The 22,883-nt window shown below is 25.1% G+C and overlaps 1 protein-coding gene across 2 annotated transcripts in view; it reads left to right on the top strand.

Annotated features, from left to right (window-relative positions):
- LOC136088838 (optineurin-like) overlaps nt 1–22,143 on the top strand; it is a 64,582-nt gene extending 42,439 nt beyond the window's left edge. For both annotated transcript variants that reach the window (XM_065813750.1, XM_065813751.1), the window contains exons 7-12: nt 11,552–11,662; nt 15,031–15,117; nt 15,993–16,103; nt 16,656–16,740; nt 20,544–20,681; nt 21,505–22,143. In XM_065813750.1, coding sequence (XP_065669822.1) covers nt 11,552–11,662; nt 15,031–15,117; nt 15,993–16,103; nt 16,656–16,740; nt 20,544–20,681; nt 21,505–21,969 — 997 coding nt within the window. In that variant the 3' untranslated portion in view covers nt 21,970–22,143. The remainder of the gene's footprint in view (nt 1–11,551; nt 11,663–15,030; nt 15,118–15,992; nt 16,104–16,655; nt 16,741–20,543; nt 20,682–21,504) is intronic.
- Nucleotides 22,144–22,883: the final 740 nt, after the last annotated feature.

The raw sequence follows: 22,883 nt of genomic DNA, 5'->3' as shown, positions 1-22,883 counted from the left end.
CTTAAGGAATTCAAAAAAACTTATCTTAGGACTTGATTGCCTAAAGAAATGCCTTGTTATCCTGTTGTTTTTTTTTCAATATTATTGACATATAAATTATTAATTTTTGAAGCTAAAATGGAGGCTGTCACCAAAATTGCTGGCAAAAATATTGATTGTATATCATTTATTTATGTTAGATCTAATATAAAAAGTTAGATTCATGTATTGTCTTTCTGATATTTGATCTAAGTAAGCACTTAAAGATAATATCTTTTCAGATTTTTGAAACCTAAATTTTGTGATAATAGAAATAAAATGTTTTTTAAAACAATTTTTTTAATTAAAACTTCAATATAGTGTTATTTATTAACAAGTTTAGCACATATTTAGTCTTGGGCATACAAAGGGGGAAATTGCAACTTCTCCACAACCTTCTCCCCCACTTTCCACCGGATTTGAAAAAAAAAGCATAAGTTACTAATAACATGTAAATAAATTAACAAATAAATTTAAAATTAAATAATTAATAAATAACAGTATTATTTTAAATGTTTATATTTTTATTTATTTTGTTGTAACCAACTTATTTAACTATATTCTTTAAATTCAAATCAGACTTGTTGAATGTACGACCTGATATTACTGTGGGTGTAAAAATTACGCATATAATATGATATTGTTGTGGGTGTAAAAATAATGCATATAACTTCAAGTTTAGCACTTTTAGAAACTTTTAACTGGTTCATGTGGTTGCATAAATCTGACTTTGATATCAAGTTCATTTACAACTTCAGCAATTCCAATCCACCAAAACTCATGGTAAAAACATGCAATATACTCCATTTTTTTAACATTAAATCAAATCTCTTAACTATTTTTGTTTTTTGGAATAATATTAAATAGTTTAGTATGTGCATCCACACTTATTTTTTTATAACATACTGTACTTAAACTTATTGGAATAAAATAATGATACATCCTTGTGTCAGAAACTGTTCTACCATCTAAATATCTTTTTTCTAAATTTACTTAAGTTTGGTCAATATCTTCCTTTGAAAATAACTTAACACAAATGCCAGTTATTTTGGCTTTACAAAAAGAGTACATTAAATTAACATCAAAATCTGCCCATTAGTTACTTGTTTTAGACTTTCTTAACAAATTACTCTTTTACAATATCATCATGGGGGATTTATCATGCTGGTAGTAAAAAATAGCCATTCATTTATTCAGCATTTAAATCAAAGTCTCTACTGTGATGAAAAAGATTGATTAATTTTTTGAAGTTTTAAAATTTTGCAGTACAGCCATTAAAAAAGATACTTTACACATGATACATCTGGTAGATTTTCTTTGATAAATTTAATTAAATCTTCTTAAATGTTATAAACAAACTCTGTGTCACAATTAACATCATCTGAAAGATAGCAAAAAGATTTTTGTTTGAGAAATATTTTTTCTTGAAAATAAATTACAATTGTAAAAAGTGAACACTGATTTTTGCTCCAGTGATAACTTTGAACTTCATCCTGAACAACAAATTGATAATTTACAGCAAAATCTCTTAAAATTAAACTCATCTAATTAAACATTTTGGTTTATATTTTCTTTACAGTTAATCAAGAATCTACTTTTTTGTTTTTGCTATAAATGAATAGGTTGTCAATGCTCTCACATAAGAAATCATTAAACTCATCTAGTGACAATGATTGTGTCATACAATAAGTACTCTGCAATTATTTGAGTACTACATCTTTTTCTAGCTCATTGTCTATAAACTCATGCACTAAACAACTTTTTAATGCTTGAATACCAGAGCATAGCTTACATCGGTGCAGCATACAATCAACCTTTTCAAGAGAATAAACAATTAAACTCATAAAATCTTTATAAATTTTATTTTTTTAATTTTAATTTCCCTTAATTTCATCAATTAGAAATTTTGTATTTTGGTGATGATTTATAAAGTACATTTTGATGCACCACTTAGGTTTCAAAGTACAAAACTTTGAGATTAGGTCTTTTTTAAATGCAACATGTAATTTATCAAGATTGAGAAATAAAAACTTTTTTGAATATCTTGGTTTTTCTTAACATTAAAAAAATCTTTTTTTCCTGGCATAATTCTTGAAAACTCATCTTTTTAATAAAAAATAATTACTTTTTTCTAATTTTTTTTTCCAGGCAATTGTAGAATCTCTTGCTCATTTTTAACATGTTTTAAGTTTAAACAAGATACTCAGGCACTTCAAAGTAATTTGATTTCTTTTTATGTGTCCATGATTCTGGTGCAGGCCTTGTGAAGAAGCGTTATGCAGCTCGCATTTTGCTTGCGAAAAGGCAATTTGCCTACGCGTTCAGCAGTTTTGCGCTACGCAAAAACTTTTATCGTTTAGAATATTATCTTTTGATGTCGTTTATTCAGAAGAAATAAAGTCGTAAGTAAAAGCATTTAACCTCAATTGTAAACTAATAGATTTTTTGTTACAGAAACAGTTTGTTTAATAGTTTTTTTGTTGTTGTTAAAAGTTAGTTAAAAAAAGTAAAGTGTTTTAAGTTTTATCTTAAGGAATTAAATATATAAATTCATTTTAAATATAAAAATTATTTTTTGTCAAAATAGTTTAAAAAATACACGATTTATTTTGATGTAAAATATTTTATTAATAAGATATTTTGCTTATTGTTAATTCAATAGCGTAAAGTTTTAATGACGTTCGTTTAATTTATGAAAATAAATTATGATCACGAATATGTTATCGGTAACTGATAAATAATTTAAAAAAAACTCTATTGTTTAAAAGCATTAAAAAGAGTTCAAAAAATAAATAAGAAAAATTTATCAACAGTTAATAAAATAACCAAAAACCAACTGTAAAATTATTAGAAAATAAACACATATTATTTTACGTTTTATGAAAAAAATATTATTTTCAAAATAAAATTTAGTTCATGTTTGAAAAAATAATAAAAATGATTTTTCAAATAGAAACTTAGATTTTATTTGTAACTTTTTATAGTGAGAAAAAAAAAACTGTTTGTATGATTTTTAACGCGTTGATAAAATAGCTTTAATTTACAATGCGGTACTTGAAAAGACGCTAGTGACACAATAAATATAACTTAAATAATAGTATAACTTTAAAACAATACAAAATATATTTGCTGAGGTGAGTTACTTAGAAATGCGCTACGCATTTTCATTACGCAGCGAAATCTCGTAACAAGGCCTGCTGGTGCGAGTGTTAACATTTGCACTTTTTGGTTTTATACATTAAAATGTCTAGCTCATGATCTTTCTTTAACATATCGTTAGAAATGGTGCTGTTTTTTTATGCTGTTAAAGAAGCTTAATCAATATCATATACTAATGAAACTATTTTTGCAACTCTGTCTATAATGTCGCCAAACTTTTATTTTGCTGCAGGTATTTTGCAATTTTTTGGAACACTTTTCAAGTTGATTGGTGAAATCCCAAGCAATTCAAAATAGGTATCAAACTTAACATTTTTCTCACTTATTGATTCCTCCTGTGAATTAAAATCATCATCAGTTTCTACTTTTGCAACAATTTGCTGCAGAATTTCCAACCTGGCATTATTTTTTTGTAAAATCTTGTAAAGTCCAGAGAAATCTTTTATACATTGCCTAAAAACACATTGATCACACAGACATCTTTACATTACCTAAAAATTTAAATAAATTCTATAAAAAACTTAAAGTATAAAAAACTTAAAAATTTAAATAAATTCTATAAAAAATCATAAATCTCAATAAAATATATTTCTTTTAATTAACATATTACTATTTTAATTAACTATAATAAATGTTATCTTTTCTCTCAAAATATTTTTTATAGAATTGCTCATGCTAACAGCATTTTGGTTAAACTAAATTTTTCTTTTAAATTTGCTCGCCACATTATTTCTTCTTACTCTTTACAAGAAAGAGTAAGAAGAAATAATGTGGCGAGCAATAATGGAGAAAGGTTACATTGACAAAACTCTTAACATTTATTGTCACAAAACTGGATTTTCTAGACAAAAATTCTTTGAGTTAAATAAAACCTTTTTTTCTAGAAAATCCGGTTTTGTGACAATAAATGTTAAGAGTTTTGTCAATGTAACCTTTCTCCATTTTTGTTATATTTATTGTTTTTGATATCACTAGCTAAAAGAACAACTAAACAATAAAATTCTTGTATATGCTATATGGTTTTTAAAGACAATCTTGACTCAAACTTTCAAATCACCATAGTGTTTATTCCAAAAATATTCAAATCACCATAGTGTTTATTCTAAAAATATTCAAAAATAAAAGTGTAAGGCATTTAACAATTTCAAATAAATAATGAAAATGAATTCCAATGCAACAAAACAATTTACCAAGTTTGAAATACAAGCAAAACAATTTGAAAACTCAAAAACATTTTTTTTTCATTATGTTTCTAAATTCTATTTTAGAAATAGTTTATCACTATTCATTTTTATGTAATAAAAGATCTGGAGAGGTGAGGGGGTGTTATATACTATACTAGTTACTAAATAATAATATATTGAAGATTCAATTAAAAAATCTCCATTGTTACAAACTTTAAGTTTTCAAAATTCTGAAAAAAAGTTATTTTTGAGTGCTTACTTAGATCATTACAGAGACAATACATGAATCTAATTTTTTTCAGTAGACCTAAGATAAAGTAATGATATACCATCCATATTTTTGCCAGAGATTTCAGGTGACAGCTTACATTTTAGCTCCAAAAGTCAATAAATTACAAGTCAATAATTTTGTAAAAATTTGGATAAATGAGATAATTTGATTTCCTTGAGTAATAATCTATTTATATTCCAAATTTTAGGAAAATCTTTTGAACCATTATCAAGGTATTACTTGTCTTACTGTAGAGCTTGTCAAAAAACATTATAGCATATCAAATATGGGTATAGGACAAGTTATTCCAGTACAAAACATGAAGAATATTTAAAAAATACTGAAGGACAATCATTGCTTGTTATTCATCCTTAAGTGGAACTGTGACATTGCAAGTTAAAAGAAAAGGAAGGATGGGCTCCTGTAAGTGAAGAAGAAAATATCAGAATAGCTGAAATACTGTTTGCGCTTAAACTAGTATCTAGTAATTTGCACTAGTATCCGGTAATAAGAATTTTTTTTTCTGTAGTATTGGTAAGGCATGCTCTGAAGTTTTCTCTGATTCTGACATTGCTGATAAATGGAAAATTGGTTCAAGAAAAGTGATATTCTTACAAACGCGGTCTTGCACCCCTTGCAAATGGACAAATTAGCTTGGTTCTTGGTCCCAAAAATGGAATGTAGATATATATATATCTACATTCCACACACTGCAGTGTTGTAGTGTATATATATATATATATATATATATATATATATATATATATATATATATATATATATATATATATATATATATATATATATATATTTATATATATTTATATATATATATAAATAAATATATGTATAGACTCTGCTTTCCTATGCTACAGCTGATCATATGGTATCATATGTTGTTCTTTAGTTTTTGGATTAATAGGATCTTCAACTTAAATATTTATTACAGCCCTCCATGGGTAGCCTAATAGTAATAAATTGTTTTTACAGAAGGTTAATCAAACACTGCAGTCACAAAATATACAGCCAACTATTGATATTCAAATATGTGCTCTCCATCCTAATCATTCAGCCATCATAAAATGAGTTAATTCCGTTAAGCTATTTATAAATTTTTTTTAATCTTTAATATATAATTTAATAATTTAATATTTATTAACAACTTAAATAATTATTTTACTGAAAAATCAAAAAACTCAGATCTAATCTTTAAATATCCTAAACAAAGAAAACAACATCAGATTATAATGGTCAGTGTTTTAGAGTTTTTGATCCAACAACTTATGAAGAAATTTACAAAATAACAATGTAAAATAAAGAAATTTACAAAATAACTATGGAGTAAAATGTTCTCCTGATGGTGAGGTTTTAGCATATCTACTAAAGAATAATTTACAAACATTTATATATATATATATATATATATATATATATATATATATATATATATATATATATATATATGTATATATATATATATATATATATATATATATATATATATATATATATATATATATATATATATATATATATATGTATATATATATATATATATATATATATATATATATATATATATATATATATATATATATATATATATATATATATATATATATATATATATATATATATGGGTTGAAATAGTCAACTTATCACTAGAAATCCAGCAGCACAGATTTTCTAATGAGTGCTACGTTACTTTCATCAATAAAGAAATTTTGTATCCATCAGCTAACCAATAGAAAGAGAATAGGTATAATTGATTCTACTCCCAAGTAGTTTAAATCATTTTTAGTTAACCGTACCTAAAAAGTAAGAATTGGTAACTCACATTACACAAACCAAAATGTAAAATATGGAGCAATGCAAGTTACGGTCCTAGGTCCAAAACTTTTTAATATCTATATGAGAGCGAAAATTCAAAATTAAACAATTCTTATTGCATAACAGGCCTTGTTATGAGTTTTTATTGTATAGCGAAAACACTTAACTCTAATAAATGTAACTTTAACGCAACTTTGATATTTACATCATTAAAATTAAATTGCATCATAAGCATGTTTAAAAGTACTGTATTTTAATTAAATTAATTAGTTTGTTTGTTTTTTTTTCTTCTAAATATGCATTTAATGAAGTAATTTTATTACAAGATTATTTATAATTTATGTTCATAGTTAAATGTCAAAAGCACTCAGCACGGTATTGAGTTGTAATAATGAACAAAAAATTTTGAATCCATTGGTAAAAAGAATTCTTCTAAATGAAAAGTTTTTTACCTATTTTAAAAGAAAAACAAAAGTTTTATTTATTTTCATATATTTTAATCTATGATTGAGAGACTAATGTTTTACATAATGAATTAGTTATCAGTTGATAAGAACAAAATTTCTTCTTTAATATTGTAAAACTATTTTACAATAAAAAATTCATGGTCGTCTGTGGCACCTGCTTTTAGTAACTTTTTACACTTGTAAATGATATTTATTTTGAAAAGTTAAGTGAAGCCAGTGAAAGCAAATAAATCTTATATATATTATGCATATTATTATGCATACCTAACGAGTTTTTACAAGTGAAAAAGAAATAAAAATAAAAATTTAAATTACTGAAAACAAGTATTAAAAATAAAAAATTTAAGTTAAATTTCATTCTAAAAAATTTAATTAAAGAATTTCTTTATAAATTATATTAGGAGCATAACGATAACGTCTTTCTTGCAAAGCATGTTACACGCATTTAAGTTATTTTTTAACTGAATTACATAGCTATTTATTAACCCCAGGTCTTTTATTATATTAATATTTATTATTATTAATATATTAGTAACAATTAAGGATTTGACTCGGAAGGATTTAATCAACCACTGCACCCCACAATATTGTAACTCAATAAGTTAATAAAGTTTAAATAAAATGAGTTTGTTTTGATGCATGATAATTTTGAGTAGTTAACACGCTTTGAAATAAAATAAATTTTGCATGATTAATACATAAGCGTTACGTCAGCATTACACTATCTGGGAATCAGTGACCAGGGCAAATTAGAAAATTCCTTTGAAACTAAATTTTACATTTTACTTTTTACTATTTTACATTCCTTCAAAACTAAATTTTTATATTTATTTTAAAGATCATATTCAATTTAAAGTCTATTAATTAAAAATTTTTTTTATAAAATAATCAGTTTCTTTAACAAAAAAGCACCAAAATCATTATGCAGTTTAATTCACTTCTCAATGTCAGTAAGAACACTAAAATTAAAGAAAACAAAATGCAGTAATCGTTATGGTAAACAAGCATTATCCCACTATGGTCGTCAACTTAAAAAAAAGCATGCTTTCGGAACCAAGTGTCTTGCGTGGCTCACCATGTGTACTTTAAACAAGCATTTGTTGACAAACAAGCTTTTTCATTCAGGCTATAATTTGGTTTAAACTGAAAACAAATCTGCGTGATCGTGAATATTAATTAATGTGCAAGGTAATGATTTTTAAAATTATTTAGCTCTAAAGCTTGGGACTTATGAATTTTATTCTTTAGATATACATTAGACACCAGCGATATTCAATTTTTTTTTAGAAAAATTAATTGCTTTAAGTGAGAGTACCTTTAATCCATAAAACTATAATTTGCAAAATTTGAATCTTAGTTTATTTTATTTTTTTTTACCTATTGTTCATTATGACACATAAACTAGAATGAGTTGTAATTAATGAATTTTTTAAAACAAGTGTTTTTGTGAAATATTTTCCTGTTTATTTTCATATATAATAAAATGTAAATAATTTATTTTTTAATTTTTATAATTTTTTAAACATGTTTGGGTCCTGTATCGGTAGTTTTATATAAAAGCCGTATAACACAGGTCAACAAAAAAAAAAAAATTTCTGGTTCGGAGCAAACAGTTTGTTTTTTGTATAGCATTTCTCATTTTGATTTCAAATATGCAACTCTATTTTACCATCACGTCAAGTTGTAAAGATATTTAGGTTCAAATCTTAAGTATTTAGGAGAAAGTCCCTAATACTGTCAAAAAAAAAGTTATTCAAAAATATGTCAACCTGGGTCTCAAAAGAAGCGTATTTTCATAGAGATTTTAAAACTCAATGCAGAAGAAATAAATCGCTGGAAAATTTTAGTTTTAGTTATGTTTACTTATTTATGTTTATTTCTTTGTATTTCTACAAAAAAATGGCGTCTAATTAAAGATTTTTTAATTATGTTGATTTTTCAAACTTATTTTTAAAAAAGATAGCTACTAAGTAACTTTAATTTGTTTTTATTTTTGAGTTAACTCTTATTTTCTTATAAGTTCTAATCTACACCAGCTTGAAGCAACTTAATACCAAACATTGCTGATTCCTTATATACATATACCCAAACTGTTTTCACATTCTCATTTAGTAAATAACATGATTTTCAAACTTGTTTTTTGTTTTTCGTTCAGAGATATCTGGAGCTTAAATGCTCTAATATCGTTGTTATTTTTTACTCTGCCATAGAGAGTTATGAGTTGCTCTAAACTTTCTTTACCGTAACTAGACAATTGGCTGAATGTTTTAGGCAATTGTTTTGGGTCAAAAATAAAAGTGCTCAATTCTATTTGCGATAAAGTGTTATTTAATTTACTTTTAAAACTTTTAGCAAAAGATGTAAAAATATTTAACTCAAACTCACCTAGGTCAACTGGCTTGTGGCTCGTAACAAAATAGTTATTTTATCTGTCACTGATTTCATTTCGATGAAATTATTTTGCGTGAAATACTTTTATCAATTTCCCAAGATTAAATCATCTAAACTATGAGTAACAAGGTTATTGCTGTGTGTATTGCTTCAAACACATCTAAGGGCATTAATATTGTTCCAATGTTAGATTGCAAACTTGCTTGTATAAAGAGCTTGTGTCTTTCTGCTTGTTTTTTTTGTATAGCATTCCTATGAAATGTTCTTTTACAATTCCTTTGTGTTCAAAAGTGGCGTATATAAGCAGTTAACTGCTAATTAAAGAAATAACAGATGTTTCATCTGAATAAAAAGAAAAACTTGCATCACTTCTGAGAGGTTGGAGTAGAAGATTTTTGACAAAATCAAAAATAATTTTAATATACTTAGCAATGAGACAATACTAAGACATTCATAATGCATCTGCTTGGCCAGCGATAAGTTCAATAATGTTGAATAAATAATGATTATGTGTCCAGTTTTTCATGATTAAAAATGTTTGAGTCAAAAAAAGGTTTTAATAACAAAGTGGGAGTTACTTGTTTTTAATGTTTCTTTTGCAAAGTTTCACTCAGTATTTTTCTTTTAATTTTTTCAGTTTTTTGAGTCTTGCTTCGACATGTTTATTTTTTAAAGCTATTCTCCAGGCCTAGTTAAGTGATCATTAGCATGCTATGAATGGTGATTTATGTAAATTTGTGATTACTTTTTTCCCTGGAACAAACCATATGCAAACCTTACAAAATTAAACTTGTTTTGATGGCGAATAATAAAACTCGGGAAATAACATTTTATACTTTGCTATTATTTTCAGTCATAGGTTGTCTACATTTTTAATCAGTGTTTGCTGGTTTGATTTCCTTTTTTTTTTCTTTCTCTAACAATTTAAGTTAAAGAAAATCAGAGTGGCCAACAATCTGGAAAACATGAAAAAGTTAGAGATGTTCTAAAATATGTTAAAAAGTCAGGAAAAGGGCAAGGAATTTATCAAGTTTTGCATAATATTTTTAAAAAATATAATTTTTTTTTTGGTTATTGTAGGCTAAAAATCAATTTATTTTTTTACTTATCATTATTATTATTTTTTTGTTTGTTTGTTTAAAAGTTTTTAGGTAAAAATGAAGGAAAAATGAAGCCAAAAATTGTCTGGCTACCCTGAAAATGTGTATGCAATCTTTTTGATAACTACTAATGTCGACTGATAAGGAGTTTCGCTTACTACTAATGTAGATGGTTGATAACCGTTTTGCGCACTTTATGTTTCTGGGGTTTCTTAAACAATGAGATATTTAATTATTTTTAAATTTAATTTTTTTGTATTTTTTTAAAGATATTATTTTATTGGTTTGAATCTAAATATTTGATAGAAAGTCAAAATCTTTCAAGACCTCAATAAACGAATAAATAGAAAATTAAGAAGAAAATAGAAGGTCTTTCAAAAGCAAAGCATTCAATAGAATAGAATTTGGTCTGAATAGAATTGTATTTAGGAGAGTTTTTGTTGTATAAGCTTTGTAAATCAAATAGAATATCAAGGTCTTTTGAGTGAATTGTTTTTTTAATTAAATAGAATTTTAATTAAATATAATGTTAGTTAAAAGTTTTTGCTGCAATATGCTAATTTAATAGTATTTTTGTATAAGCAACGATAATTGCAAACATAACATTTAAATAAGTAACTGCAGCATTTAATGTGTCAGGGGGAGATTTGTTCACCACTCAAGGGCAGCAAATTTCATTAATTTCAATAACTTTTGTATTTGTAAATTAAACTCGGTTTAATTTACAAATATCAAAAATCTTGGTTTTTGTATTTGTAAAGTAAACTTTTGTTTGTAAATAAAAGCAAAACAAAAGTTAATAAAAGTGTATGTAAATATAATATTCTTTTTTTAATGTAAATAAAATATTCCATTTTTATGTTTTATGCAAATAAAACATAAAAAAGGATTTTTGTGTTAAATTTTTGTATTATATTTACCTTTCTATACTACCAAAACATCCCATAATGCCTCACATACAATTACACTTGATTTAATAATAAATGAGTCAATTAGGTTTGCATTTTAATATAAATATGTTTTACTCAAATAAATTTTTTTTTAATTGTTTTTTTCTTTGATAATCTCTTATTTGTTTTTGTTTTTTGTTTTTTTGTTTTTTAATTTTTTTTCTTCAACTTTTTCAACTAGAATAAGAGAGTTAGAAGAAATCTGTGACAAACTCAAGTGTCAACTTGATGAAAAAACTCAAGAGTGTGTCAATGCCAAAAAGGAAGTAGAGCATAAACATAATCAATTATTGTAAACAAATTTTTAATACAATACAAATATATGTTATATTTTATCATACACAAATCCAACAACTTGTTTGCCAATAAACCAATAAACAAACTGTTTTTTTTGTTGTTGTTGTATTTCCAGAGTAACCTAAGTTTTAAATTTTTAAAAAAAGTTTTAGGATAAAAAATAATTTCACTTATTGTTAACTATCTGTACTTTTAAGTACAGATAGTTAACAGATAGTACTGTAAAGTTTTAGGATGAAAAATAATTTCACTTATTGTTAACTATCTATACTTTTAAATCTTTTAATTCTACTTTTAAATAGTATGAAATCCGATAAGATTGCAAAACATTTTTGTTCACAAAGATCAGTTATATTGTTCATAAAGATCAGTTATATTAGTACAATCACTTTAGAAACGATTATTAATACAAGATTAGAGTTTAGAAAAATATATTCTTTTAGTATGTTGGTTACAATTTTGAAGTTGGTGGCAATAGAAACAATAAAAGATTGATGCATTGTTTCATTTGAAAATAAAATTCAACAACAAATTAAAGTTTATGACAATTTCTTTAATATGATCAAAATCTAATTAAAAAGATAATAAAATTGTTTCAGAACCAACTTGTCCAAAGAGCTGAAAATTTCAGAAAACAAATAGTCAGCAGTTGAAGATCAATGTTTGTAAGATTGATGTCATATTTATTTTTTGTCTTACTTAATTCACAATTACCACTCACAGTAAACAATTGACTCTTAAAGATGGGACCATGGACAAAAAGGTGACCATGCTGATTTTTATCTTTTTGAGCAATTATGGAGTTAACAAAATCTTTATATAAATACTATTTCTGTGTCAAAAAAATGATGTTTATTTTTTAAGAAAGTGTCTTGAGTTTCAAAGTAGCAGAAAACTGATTTGAATCGTTATGACTTTTGGAAAGCTATTAATTAAACTAAGGCCTCCCAGTTAACATATATCTTTCATGAGTCTAAAAAATGTTTTCAACTTTTTTTAGACAAGTTGAACATGTCTTTTGTTTAATGGGCTAGTTTTTAACAATGGTCAAACTGAAATTCTATAATTTAATAATGCTACTACAGCATTTTATGGCAACAATGCTAACAGAATAATGCAAACATCAATACTGACATAATTTTTGATAAATTAGATGTTGATACTTGTGATATTGCTGATTAAGCAAAACTTGACTTATTGCCAATAATTGAATGTTTAAGAAAGTTTCAAACAACGAAGTGATCTATGGAAACAACAAACGTCAAAGTGATCTTTGGAAAAAAATGAATTAGAATATTGAATCTACTGTTATGGAATTCAAGATGCATGCTACTTTAATGAAATATATTAACAACTACTTTGAAAATGTTTCTTTAAATGTACCATTTAATTACAGTTACGATCTATGTTAACTAAAAAGATTGCTTGAACTAAAGATATTGTTTTTTGTATACTTTATGTATTTTTATTTTATAATTTTATATTTTTATGTTATAAGTTACTATAGTTACTTGGAATGGATGTAAAAAAAATAATTGATAAATTTGTGTGTGTTTGTGTGTGTATACTTAAAAATATATACTTCTAGTATGTTGGTTACAATTTTGAAGTTGATGGCAATAGTAACAATAAAAGATTGATGCATTGTTTCATTTGAAAATGAAATTCAACAACAAATTAAAGTTCATGACAATTTCTTTAATATGATCAAAATCTAATTAAAAAAGATAATAAAAATGTTTTAAAACCAACTTTTTCAAGGAATTGAAAATTTCAGAAAACAAATAGTCAGCAGTTGAAGGTCAATGTTTGTAAGATTGATGTCATATATATTTTTTGTCTTACTTAATTCACAATTACCATTTACAATAAACAATTGACGCGAAAAGATGGGACTACGGACAAAAAGGTGACCATGCTGATTTTTATTTTTTTGAGCAATTATGGGGTTTACAAAATTTTCACATAAATACTATTTCTGTGTCAAAAAATGATGAAATGAAAACAACAAACAAACAGTAAAGTGATCTTTGAAAAAAAATGAGTTAGGATATTGAATCTACTGTTATGGAATTCAAGGTGCATGTTACTTTAAAAAAATATATTAATAACTAATTTAAAAATGTTTCTTTAAATATACCTTTAATTACAGTTACTATAGTTACTATCTGCGTTGACTAAAAAGTTTGCTTAACTCAAGATATTGTTTTATGTATCTTTATTTTATAATTTTTATATTATAAGTTACTATATTTCCTTGGAATGGATGTCAAAAAGATAATTGATAAATTTGTGTTCGTTTGTGTGTGTGTGTTTGTGTGAATGCTATTGTTTTACTTGCTAATACAATATGTAGCATATCTTTTGTCCTTGAATTCAAAGTGTTATATTCCATTTGCCTATGACTAAAAACTGTGGGAAAATGACTACATTGAATGACTACATTGAACACAAGTTTTAATGTTATGACCATACCACAAAGAACATTTTTTCTTTTATTGGGAGAGAACAAGAAAAATTTCATATTTTTGTTCATTTGGTTTGGTAAGAAACAACTGCATATTCAATAGACAAAGTCAGTAACAAATCACTCAAAAATCTTCCAAAATTAATAGACATTTTAGATTTGCAAGTGTTCTACAAATCACTTTCATAAATTTCCCCATCAACCTTTTGTTATACTGTCCTTGATAATGATGTCGAAAGTCCAATTTATCTTGATGAAAGCACTTGTCTTGCTTTTTTGAATAATGTTCTTTTTGATCAAGAATATAGGCTTTGATTCTGCATCCCATTTTAGTGTATTCTTTATAAGACTCTAAATAACTCCGCATAGCTTTCAGTCTTGCAACTATCCAAGATGCCACGAACAGCCGTACAAAATGGCTTCCTCTGTCCTGTTCAGGTTTAACTTGTCACACTATGACTTTATTGATCTGTGAGTTTCAGAAAAAAGTTTTGGAGGTACTTAAACGGTGTTGACTCCATGTTAAAAGCAGTGTCAAAACAGTGCTTGAAGCAGCATGAATTGATGTGGTGACATAAGCACCTTCTAAAGTTGTATTAATGGCACCTTGCTTACAAAGAACTTTTTGGTTGTAGCCAGTCTTTTCTGTAATAGTGCACCTTGAAAATATTTTCATTATTTTAATTGATTTTCAAACTTCTTTATATCTTTAATTAAGTTTTTACATTTTAAAATGTGAGTAAGTTATGAATTTCATTCAAAATATTTTATATAAAAATGTTTTTTTTTTAATTATTTACTGTTTGTTTTTTTTAAACAATTATTTGCTTTTTTTATCTATTTAATTAATTATTAAATTGGTTTATTTTCTGCGTAATTATGAAGTGTTATTTTAGAGATTTTAATGACCGAATGCACAAAATCAATGCAAGTTTCCATGATACTAACCTATTGAATCAAAAGTTAACTACCAAATTAGAAAGGTAAAGTTGTTGACTACTTTTCTCTCAAACTTACACAAATAAATTTACTTAAATTTTGGCAATCTATACCTATAATACAACTATCTATACCTATAAACAATATAAACAATATATTTTAAAAAATTCCCTGAAATTTTTGTTGTTTTTTTTTTATATATAAATTGATTTTATATATAAAATGATCAATTATACATATATAAAATATATAACATAAGCCTTTTTTTTACCATTTAAAATAGAAAGAATGTAAAAATAGAAAATATGACTCAATGATTTAAAAAAGTAATTAAAATGATTTATTTTGAATAATAATTAGTTTATTGTTATTGATTTTTAAACGTTTAATTGTATTATAATACATTCTATCATACATTATTGTTTTTGTGTGTTAATTATATTTAACTGAAAAAGTTTGTTAGATATCAGATCCTATACACTTTTGGAACAAACAAGTTTGAGACATTAAATTGAAACAAAAAAATTAAAAAAAAATTTTTTTCTCTTTTTAAAAGTCGAGCTTCCTGATGACCAGGTTTTTGTTGTTGCAATTCGCATGCAAGAAATATATCACTATAATATAGTTTTTTAATTTCTAAAAAGTAGTTTTAGGACACTTTTGTTTAGTCAAGTAAAAAAGTTTTTAACAGTGTTTATTTTGATGTTTTAATATTATTTTTAAGTTTAATTTTAATTTTATTATTAAGTTTATTATTGATATAAATGGAGTAATCATGGCCCATTGTCCATAATCATGATTCGACAATAGCCTATTAGGAAAATAGCTGAATTTATTTTTCAGAATTGGCATTAACTGTTTAAATATTTAAACGATAAATATGAACGAATTTTATTATCTACTCTTTTTAAATGTTTAGGTTTAATGAGTTGGATGAGATGTGTACAAAGTATCAACATCTCCTTGACAACAAAACAAAGGAACATGCAACTATAATTAATGAATCAATTCAACTAAATGATCATATAATGTAACCTTTTTTGTTCTATTGTTTATTATAATTTATTTATAATTTATTATAATTTATTTTTTAATTGAACTCCATTGTCATACTAAACTGTGAGTTGTAAATCTCATTTAAATATGATCTAGTTAAAATGTGAGAGTAGTTTAGTGGTTATGTTTTCTTCTGTCAAATTCTAAACTTGTAGCCTAAAAATAATATCCTAAATAAAATCCTTCACCTAAAAAATAATATTCTTCACCTTAAAAATAATATACTTCGTTTAACAACCTTACTAAGATTCATTTTTCAGAGTTATAAAGTTAAGTGAGGGGGACCTAATTTAAAGTAATGGCTTGCCAGTTTCAAGTGGATTTGTTCAAAAAAGTAAACATACTAGTTTAGTTGCAAAACTTAAATAATTACAAAATAAATATGCATTATGTATTGCTTTTAATTTATATTCTATGTATTGCTTTTAATTGACTTTGCTGTTAGTCGATGTTGTAACAATGTTCTTAATAATTTAAATGCAGTTTTTACCCTCTGACAATGTTTTAAATAATTTTTGTATTTTAGGCGATTGAATTTGACAAATGATAATCTAAAAAAAACGGTAGAAGAATTATGGAAAAATCTAAATTTGAGATATCAACAGCTTAAGGTATTTTTTTTTTAAGTATACTATATTTTTGATATTATTTTTTTTTTTTATCAAATCGCAAATTTTTCCACTTAAGTTTATGTTTAAGAGCATTTTTATTTATGACTAAAATATTGTTTTCTTTTTTAATAATAATAAGTTGTTTTATCTTCTTTACTTGTATTTGATTATTTATTTATTTTTAAACGTTGGACCACTACCACAAATACCAGAGTGCTGAGATTGGCTGCATTGTTTCTAATTCAATAGATCTTAAGATTGAACTCCATATTTTCATAGTATTTTACTAAACTTGTTTCATAGTTAAACAGTTTTGTTTAAAGACTCATTTTAGAATTGTTTGATTGAGTTTTGGTTTCACATAAAAAGGTCATCTTTTATTTCCTCTTTAAGGTTTAGTTTATACTTTTAAAAATACCATATATTCATATTCTAAGGCACATGCAAGAGTGGCACAAATTTTTTTGGGTCAAAAATTTGTGTCTAACAAGTTTGTTTCAAATAGGTATATAGTTTAGTTGTTATTTAACAATAGCTTCCTGTTGTAAGCAATTAAAAAGTATTGACTTTTTGTCAGGGCAGTATATAGTTATCTATGGCGCTCGAAATTATTATTAAGAGGTTGCTGATTAACACTGATCGGCTGAAATGATAAGAATTGAAAAGTAGAAATTTTTATAAGTGTATCAGTTTTTGCGGCACACTTTTTATGCTTATACTGTAGAATTCCCACTTAGTTTAAAATTCTGAAACAATAAAAAATTCAAAGTAAAAACTTATACTGAGCCTTGTTTTAAAGTGTCACACTATAAATACAAATTATCCTTTTAAATAAATTTTTTTTAAGTGTTTCGTTATAAAAGTACTTTAGCGAGCCTTTAAAAAAAAAGAATAATTTTTTTTTATACATAAGTCGGACAGTTGTCCAGCTTGAATATAAAAAAAGTTTATGATAAGTTGTCCAGCTTATTCTAACTTATCATAAAAATTAACAAATAAGAAAATAATTCTGTATGTGAGAAGTTTTCAGGGATTATGTTTTTCCGGATATTTCTGGAATTCCGGATATTTTTACTCCTAATTTTTTCGGATATCCAAAACATTTTTCATACATACTAATTTAAGTATATATTTTTGTAATATATTCATAGAAAAATTTTGAAAAGATAAAAAAAAATTAAAAACAACTCAGCTAAAAGCAAAAAAAGAAAATACAGGAAAAACTATTCCAGATATTCCGTAAAAGCAAAGTAGGAAAATACGGGAAAAACTATTCTGGATTTTTCCGCATATTTTATCCTAACAATTTTCCAGATTTTTAAAATGTGACCTGGATGATCTATGAGTGTTTGTAATGATCTATGAGTGTATGTATGTAAAATATGACCTGAATGATCTATGAGTGTATGTAACTACTAAATATGTAGCATATGATCTACTCAAGTTAGACTTCAAAAAGGGGTTTAAAGTTAATGCACTCTCTTCAGTTAATGGTCCAACTTGTCCAACTTGTCTTTCAATTATTAGAAAAAGATTTACTCAAAATAGTTCTCTAGCTTTACTTAAAAGTAATGTAATGGGAAATCTCACAAATGATGTCAAGACAATTGAACAAATAGCTTACACTGTAATAAAATTGATGAAAAAGGTAAAGTAGTATTTGCTACCAGTGGTAATTAGTTTTACACTAAAAAAAACATCAATATGTGGTAGTTAGTTTTACACTTAAAAGAAACATCAATAAAAATAGCAACAGTTGTCTATAAATGGCTGACATACAATCAACTTTAGAATTAAGTAACACAAAAGTTCTAAAGCTAGCAAAAAAATTATGATTCAAAACACAAAACAGAAAAATTGTACAATCAGTGTTAGCAGTAAAACTCAAACATATTGAACAGCAACTTAATGATTGGTTTGTTAAGGATTTCAAACTTTTTAATATTAAATTCCAAGAGGAAAAAAGTTTGTTTTTACTGATCCTATTTATCAGAACAACAGATGTCAAAGAGTTTTTGCCTCAAATAATAGATATAAAAGGAGCCTATCCTCAAGTGTGCCACTTTTAATTAAAACTTTAACCAGCGTAATTTATTATATATTATTTAGGTTTGTTTAAATGTTCAAATAAAACAATTTACTACGACTAACTATAACTATGATCCTATAACTTGTTTCCAGTTTTAAAATGATTGGCTGAAGCATTCAGGCCTCTAGACAACCTTGTTCACTCTTGTTTCTGTGTAAATCTAAGGCCAACATTTCAAAAAGACATTAGGTTATTTAAGAATCATTATGCAACCTTAGTAGAATATCACTATATTACATTTATAGTGAAGTTACTCATCATATTTCAACATAGGTCGTTTCTGTAAAAATATGAACGTTGGAATGGGATTCTTTAGTGAGCAAGCAAGGGAAGCTGTTCACTACTCGTTTCTAAAGGAAGCACAGCAATGTTGTTAAGTGTCTGATAGCCATCAAAAGTAAGCAAAGTATTTGAAAAAAGCAGTAATTTTAATGGTAATTTAGTACTCTTTAAAAAATAAACTACTTTTTCAAAAATATTTGGTTTATAAATCCAAATATTTGGAATATTTTTTAAAGAGTAGTTTTATGATTTTTCACACTAACTTTCCATGAATTGTATAGTTCTAACAATTCTAAAAGGTATGATACAACTCTATGTCATTTTATCAAACTAAATTCTGTTTCAGCATGGCTGTGTTTGTTTCTGGACAGCTCCTAAATTTTTTGCTAACAGAAAAAAATATATTGCTGTCATGTCAAAGACCTAATTTTTCCTTTTGTAGACAAAATATCTTTGAACTGACTCACAAAAACATGGCACTTTATTAAAATTAGTTTTTATGACTTCTTAAATACCCAGAATTAATATTTTTTATCAAATTTCAAACTGCAATAACTTTTAAACAGCTTAGATTGAATTTTCCTCAAATGTTTAAGGATTTTTTTCTGAAATGATTTAAAGATAAAAACATAATTAAGAGTAATGACATAAAAATCTGGACAATTTTAAGATAAATAAATTGTCAACTTGCAATACCTAATAAATAGAGATTTAAATTTTATATATATATATATATATATATATATATATATATATGTATATATATAAATATCTATATATATATATATATATATATTTATATATATATATATATATATATATATATATATATATATATATATATATATATATATATATATATATATATATATATATATATATATATATATAAATAAATATATATATATATATATATATATATATATATATATATATATATATTTATATATATATATATATATATATATATATATATATATATATATATATATATATATAGATATAGATATATATATATATAGTGAACACGATAAACTTTCTTTAATAATAACTTACAATTTTTACAGTAGCTAAATTAGTCATTGTAAAAAACTCTAGTTTGAGTCATTTTTCCAGCACAATTATATTAAGATAAATATGTGTAGATCTTTAATTATATCTGTGCAAGCAAATTTACAAATCATGATTACAAAAACTTTACACAGTTTACCAAGAGTTGAATACTCAGAACCAGACCCAATATTTTTGTGTGGTGCATGGAAGCAGCTACCTGACTTAATCTGAATCATGCACATCTTTAAAAATAATATACTAATAATTCAGTCTAATACTCTAGAATTATATGGAGTTAATCCAATTTATCTCAAATAACAAGATTTTAAAATAATTTTTAATCAAATTTCATTAATTTACGCTAAATCGTTTACTATAGGAAAAAGAACAAGTTGAAAATAAACTTCGAGAAAAAGATAATGAAATATGCACTCTTAAAGAACAAATGGACGCTTTAAATGTCACAATTCAGAAAATGAGTGCTGAAATCGATTCAATACCTGTTTATCAAACACAAGTAAGACTTACTTATACTTTTATAAAGTTTCCATTAGGTTTGTATTATACTATATAGAATCTCGGTTTTTTTTTCATCTCGGTTCCCGGTCCATACGAGACAGTATTTTTCCGAGACGAGATCTCGTACGAAACCGAGATAAATCCGAGATTTTTTCAAAAATGTAAAAACTATGAAAATAAACTGAAATTTTTATTTTTCACCTGTTTCCTTCGGAGAAATACGTGAAAAATAGTTCCTCGTGAGACAATTTATGCTGAGTTCTCTTGATTACTCAAAAACGTTTTGTTTCTTCTCTCATTAAAAAACGAAAGCTTAAATTTTAAAGGTTTTCAATAATTTTCAGTAATCTCGGTTTTTATATTTTTACATTTATTTTCGGTTGAAACTTTTTTCCAGTGAGCAAATCCAGGTTTCGCGTTTTTTTTTAAATCCTGACCCGAATACAAAAGTGCTTGAATATCGAATTTGTTTTTAATAGTGTAGAAGTTGTAACAAATTTTACTATAATATATTTAAAACAATTATTTAATATAATAAACCTATTAAATTATTTATCTATCGCAAATTATTATAAGAAAATGAGTATAAACGGTTTAAATAAACTTAAATAATTCGGGTCTTGATTTTATAAAAAACGCGAAACCTGGATTTGCTCACTGGAAAAAAGTATCGACCTTTATTTTCTCGGTATTCCAAGAAAGAAATATGACCGAGATTTCCGAGACGAGCGAGATCTGAAAGTATAGGTTTGTACCCAAGAAATTTTAACATTTTTGAGCTATAAGTTAAATATATATTCTATATATGCACTGTTGTTTAGATGGATGCCTATGAAAATGATTTTAGAGCTGAAAGGACTGCGCGAGAGAAAATCCATCAAGACTTATGCAGGAGTAATGCGCTGCTCGATGAACATATTCTTGAGAATGGAAGATTAAAAGAAGAAATTAAACAACTCACAAGCGTCTCATTGTCAAATGTTCAGCAACGTTATAATAACCCTTCTACGACAGGTAGATTTAATCAATCTAATCCACACCTTAACTCCGACAGGTCTGTTCCGTTCGGAAATTCAAGAAGTGGCTCTAATAATCATTCCTATGAGACTAATCAAAGTTATTACAATGATGAATCAAACTATTTCAACAGAAGAACGCCCCCTGAAAATGGTAATAATCAAAGAGCATATTATCATTCAGAAGAACGAAAATGCCCCAAGTGTATGCAAGGTTTTCCTGATTTAGATAGTCTGCAACTGCATGTTGTTGAGTGTTTAGATAATTGAGAATTTATTTTTTAAATGTATATGGTTAGTTGTAGAGATTCCAGTGTTATTTTTAGTGTTACTTTTTGTTTGCTTTTGAAAGTAAATAATGGTAAAATATATTTGTTATTTTAATTTTTTTATCTAAAAAAGTAGATTTATTTTCAAGTTTCTAATAAATGGGTTTTGTTTGTTTGTTTTTGTTTTTTTTACAAATTTATAATTTAAAAAAAAGAAGATTTTTGCGGCATCACATATAATTATCTTATTATATTACATATAATTATCTTATTATATCTCGATTTATATATTTCTTTTGAACTAATATGTTTAAAAATTCAGTATGGATATTTGCTGTGTGAGTATATATATATATATATATATATATATATATATATATATATATATATATATATATATATATATATATATATATATATATATATATATATATATATATATATATAATACGTTTTTTTAATTTTAATTTGAACACAATTCTAACATTTTGAAGTTTATATTTTTTACTTATTTTAAGATTTGAAATGTTTCTTATAAATTCTTTGAGTTTATTAGTTTCTTAAAAATTAACGAAGCGAGACTTATTGGTTTTTCAAAATTTTAACCGTAATGTTGTGTAGCTGATTTAATCTGCGATAGTTCATCGATATTTTTTTATCCCAATCCTTTCATTGTTTTATAAAGATTATTTAAGGAACCTTAATGATAAAAAGGTTGTTACCTTTTTATCATTAAGGACTTTGTAATACAGAAGCTAGAACTCAACTTAGAATGACCACATATTAGGCCGGGTGAATATAAATAAGCAGTTGCTTTTACTCAGTAATTGGTCAGCTTTACGTGAATAAAAATTTTAGCGGTTTTTGTAAAGTTTTTATTAACGTAAAGCTGACCAATTACTGAGTAAATTGTTG

The sequence above is a fragment of the Hydra vulgaris genome, chromosome 12 (genome assembly GCF_038396675.1).
Source record: "Hydra vulgaris chromosome 12, alternate assembly HydraT2T_AEP".
NCBI lineage: Eukaryota > Metazoa > Cnidaria > Hydrozoa > Anthoathecata > Hydridae > Hydra > Hydra vulgaris.
The sequence above is the reverse complement of the archived record's forward strand: the minus strand, read 5'-3'. Positions and strand labels throughout refer to the sequence as shown.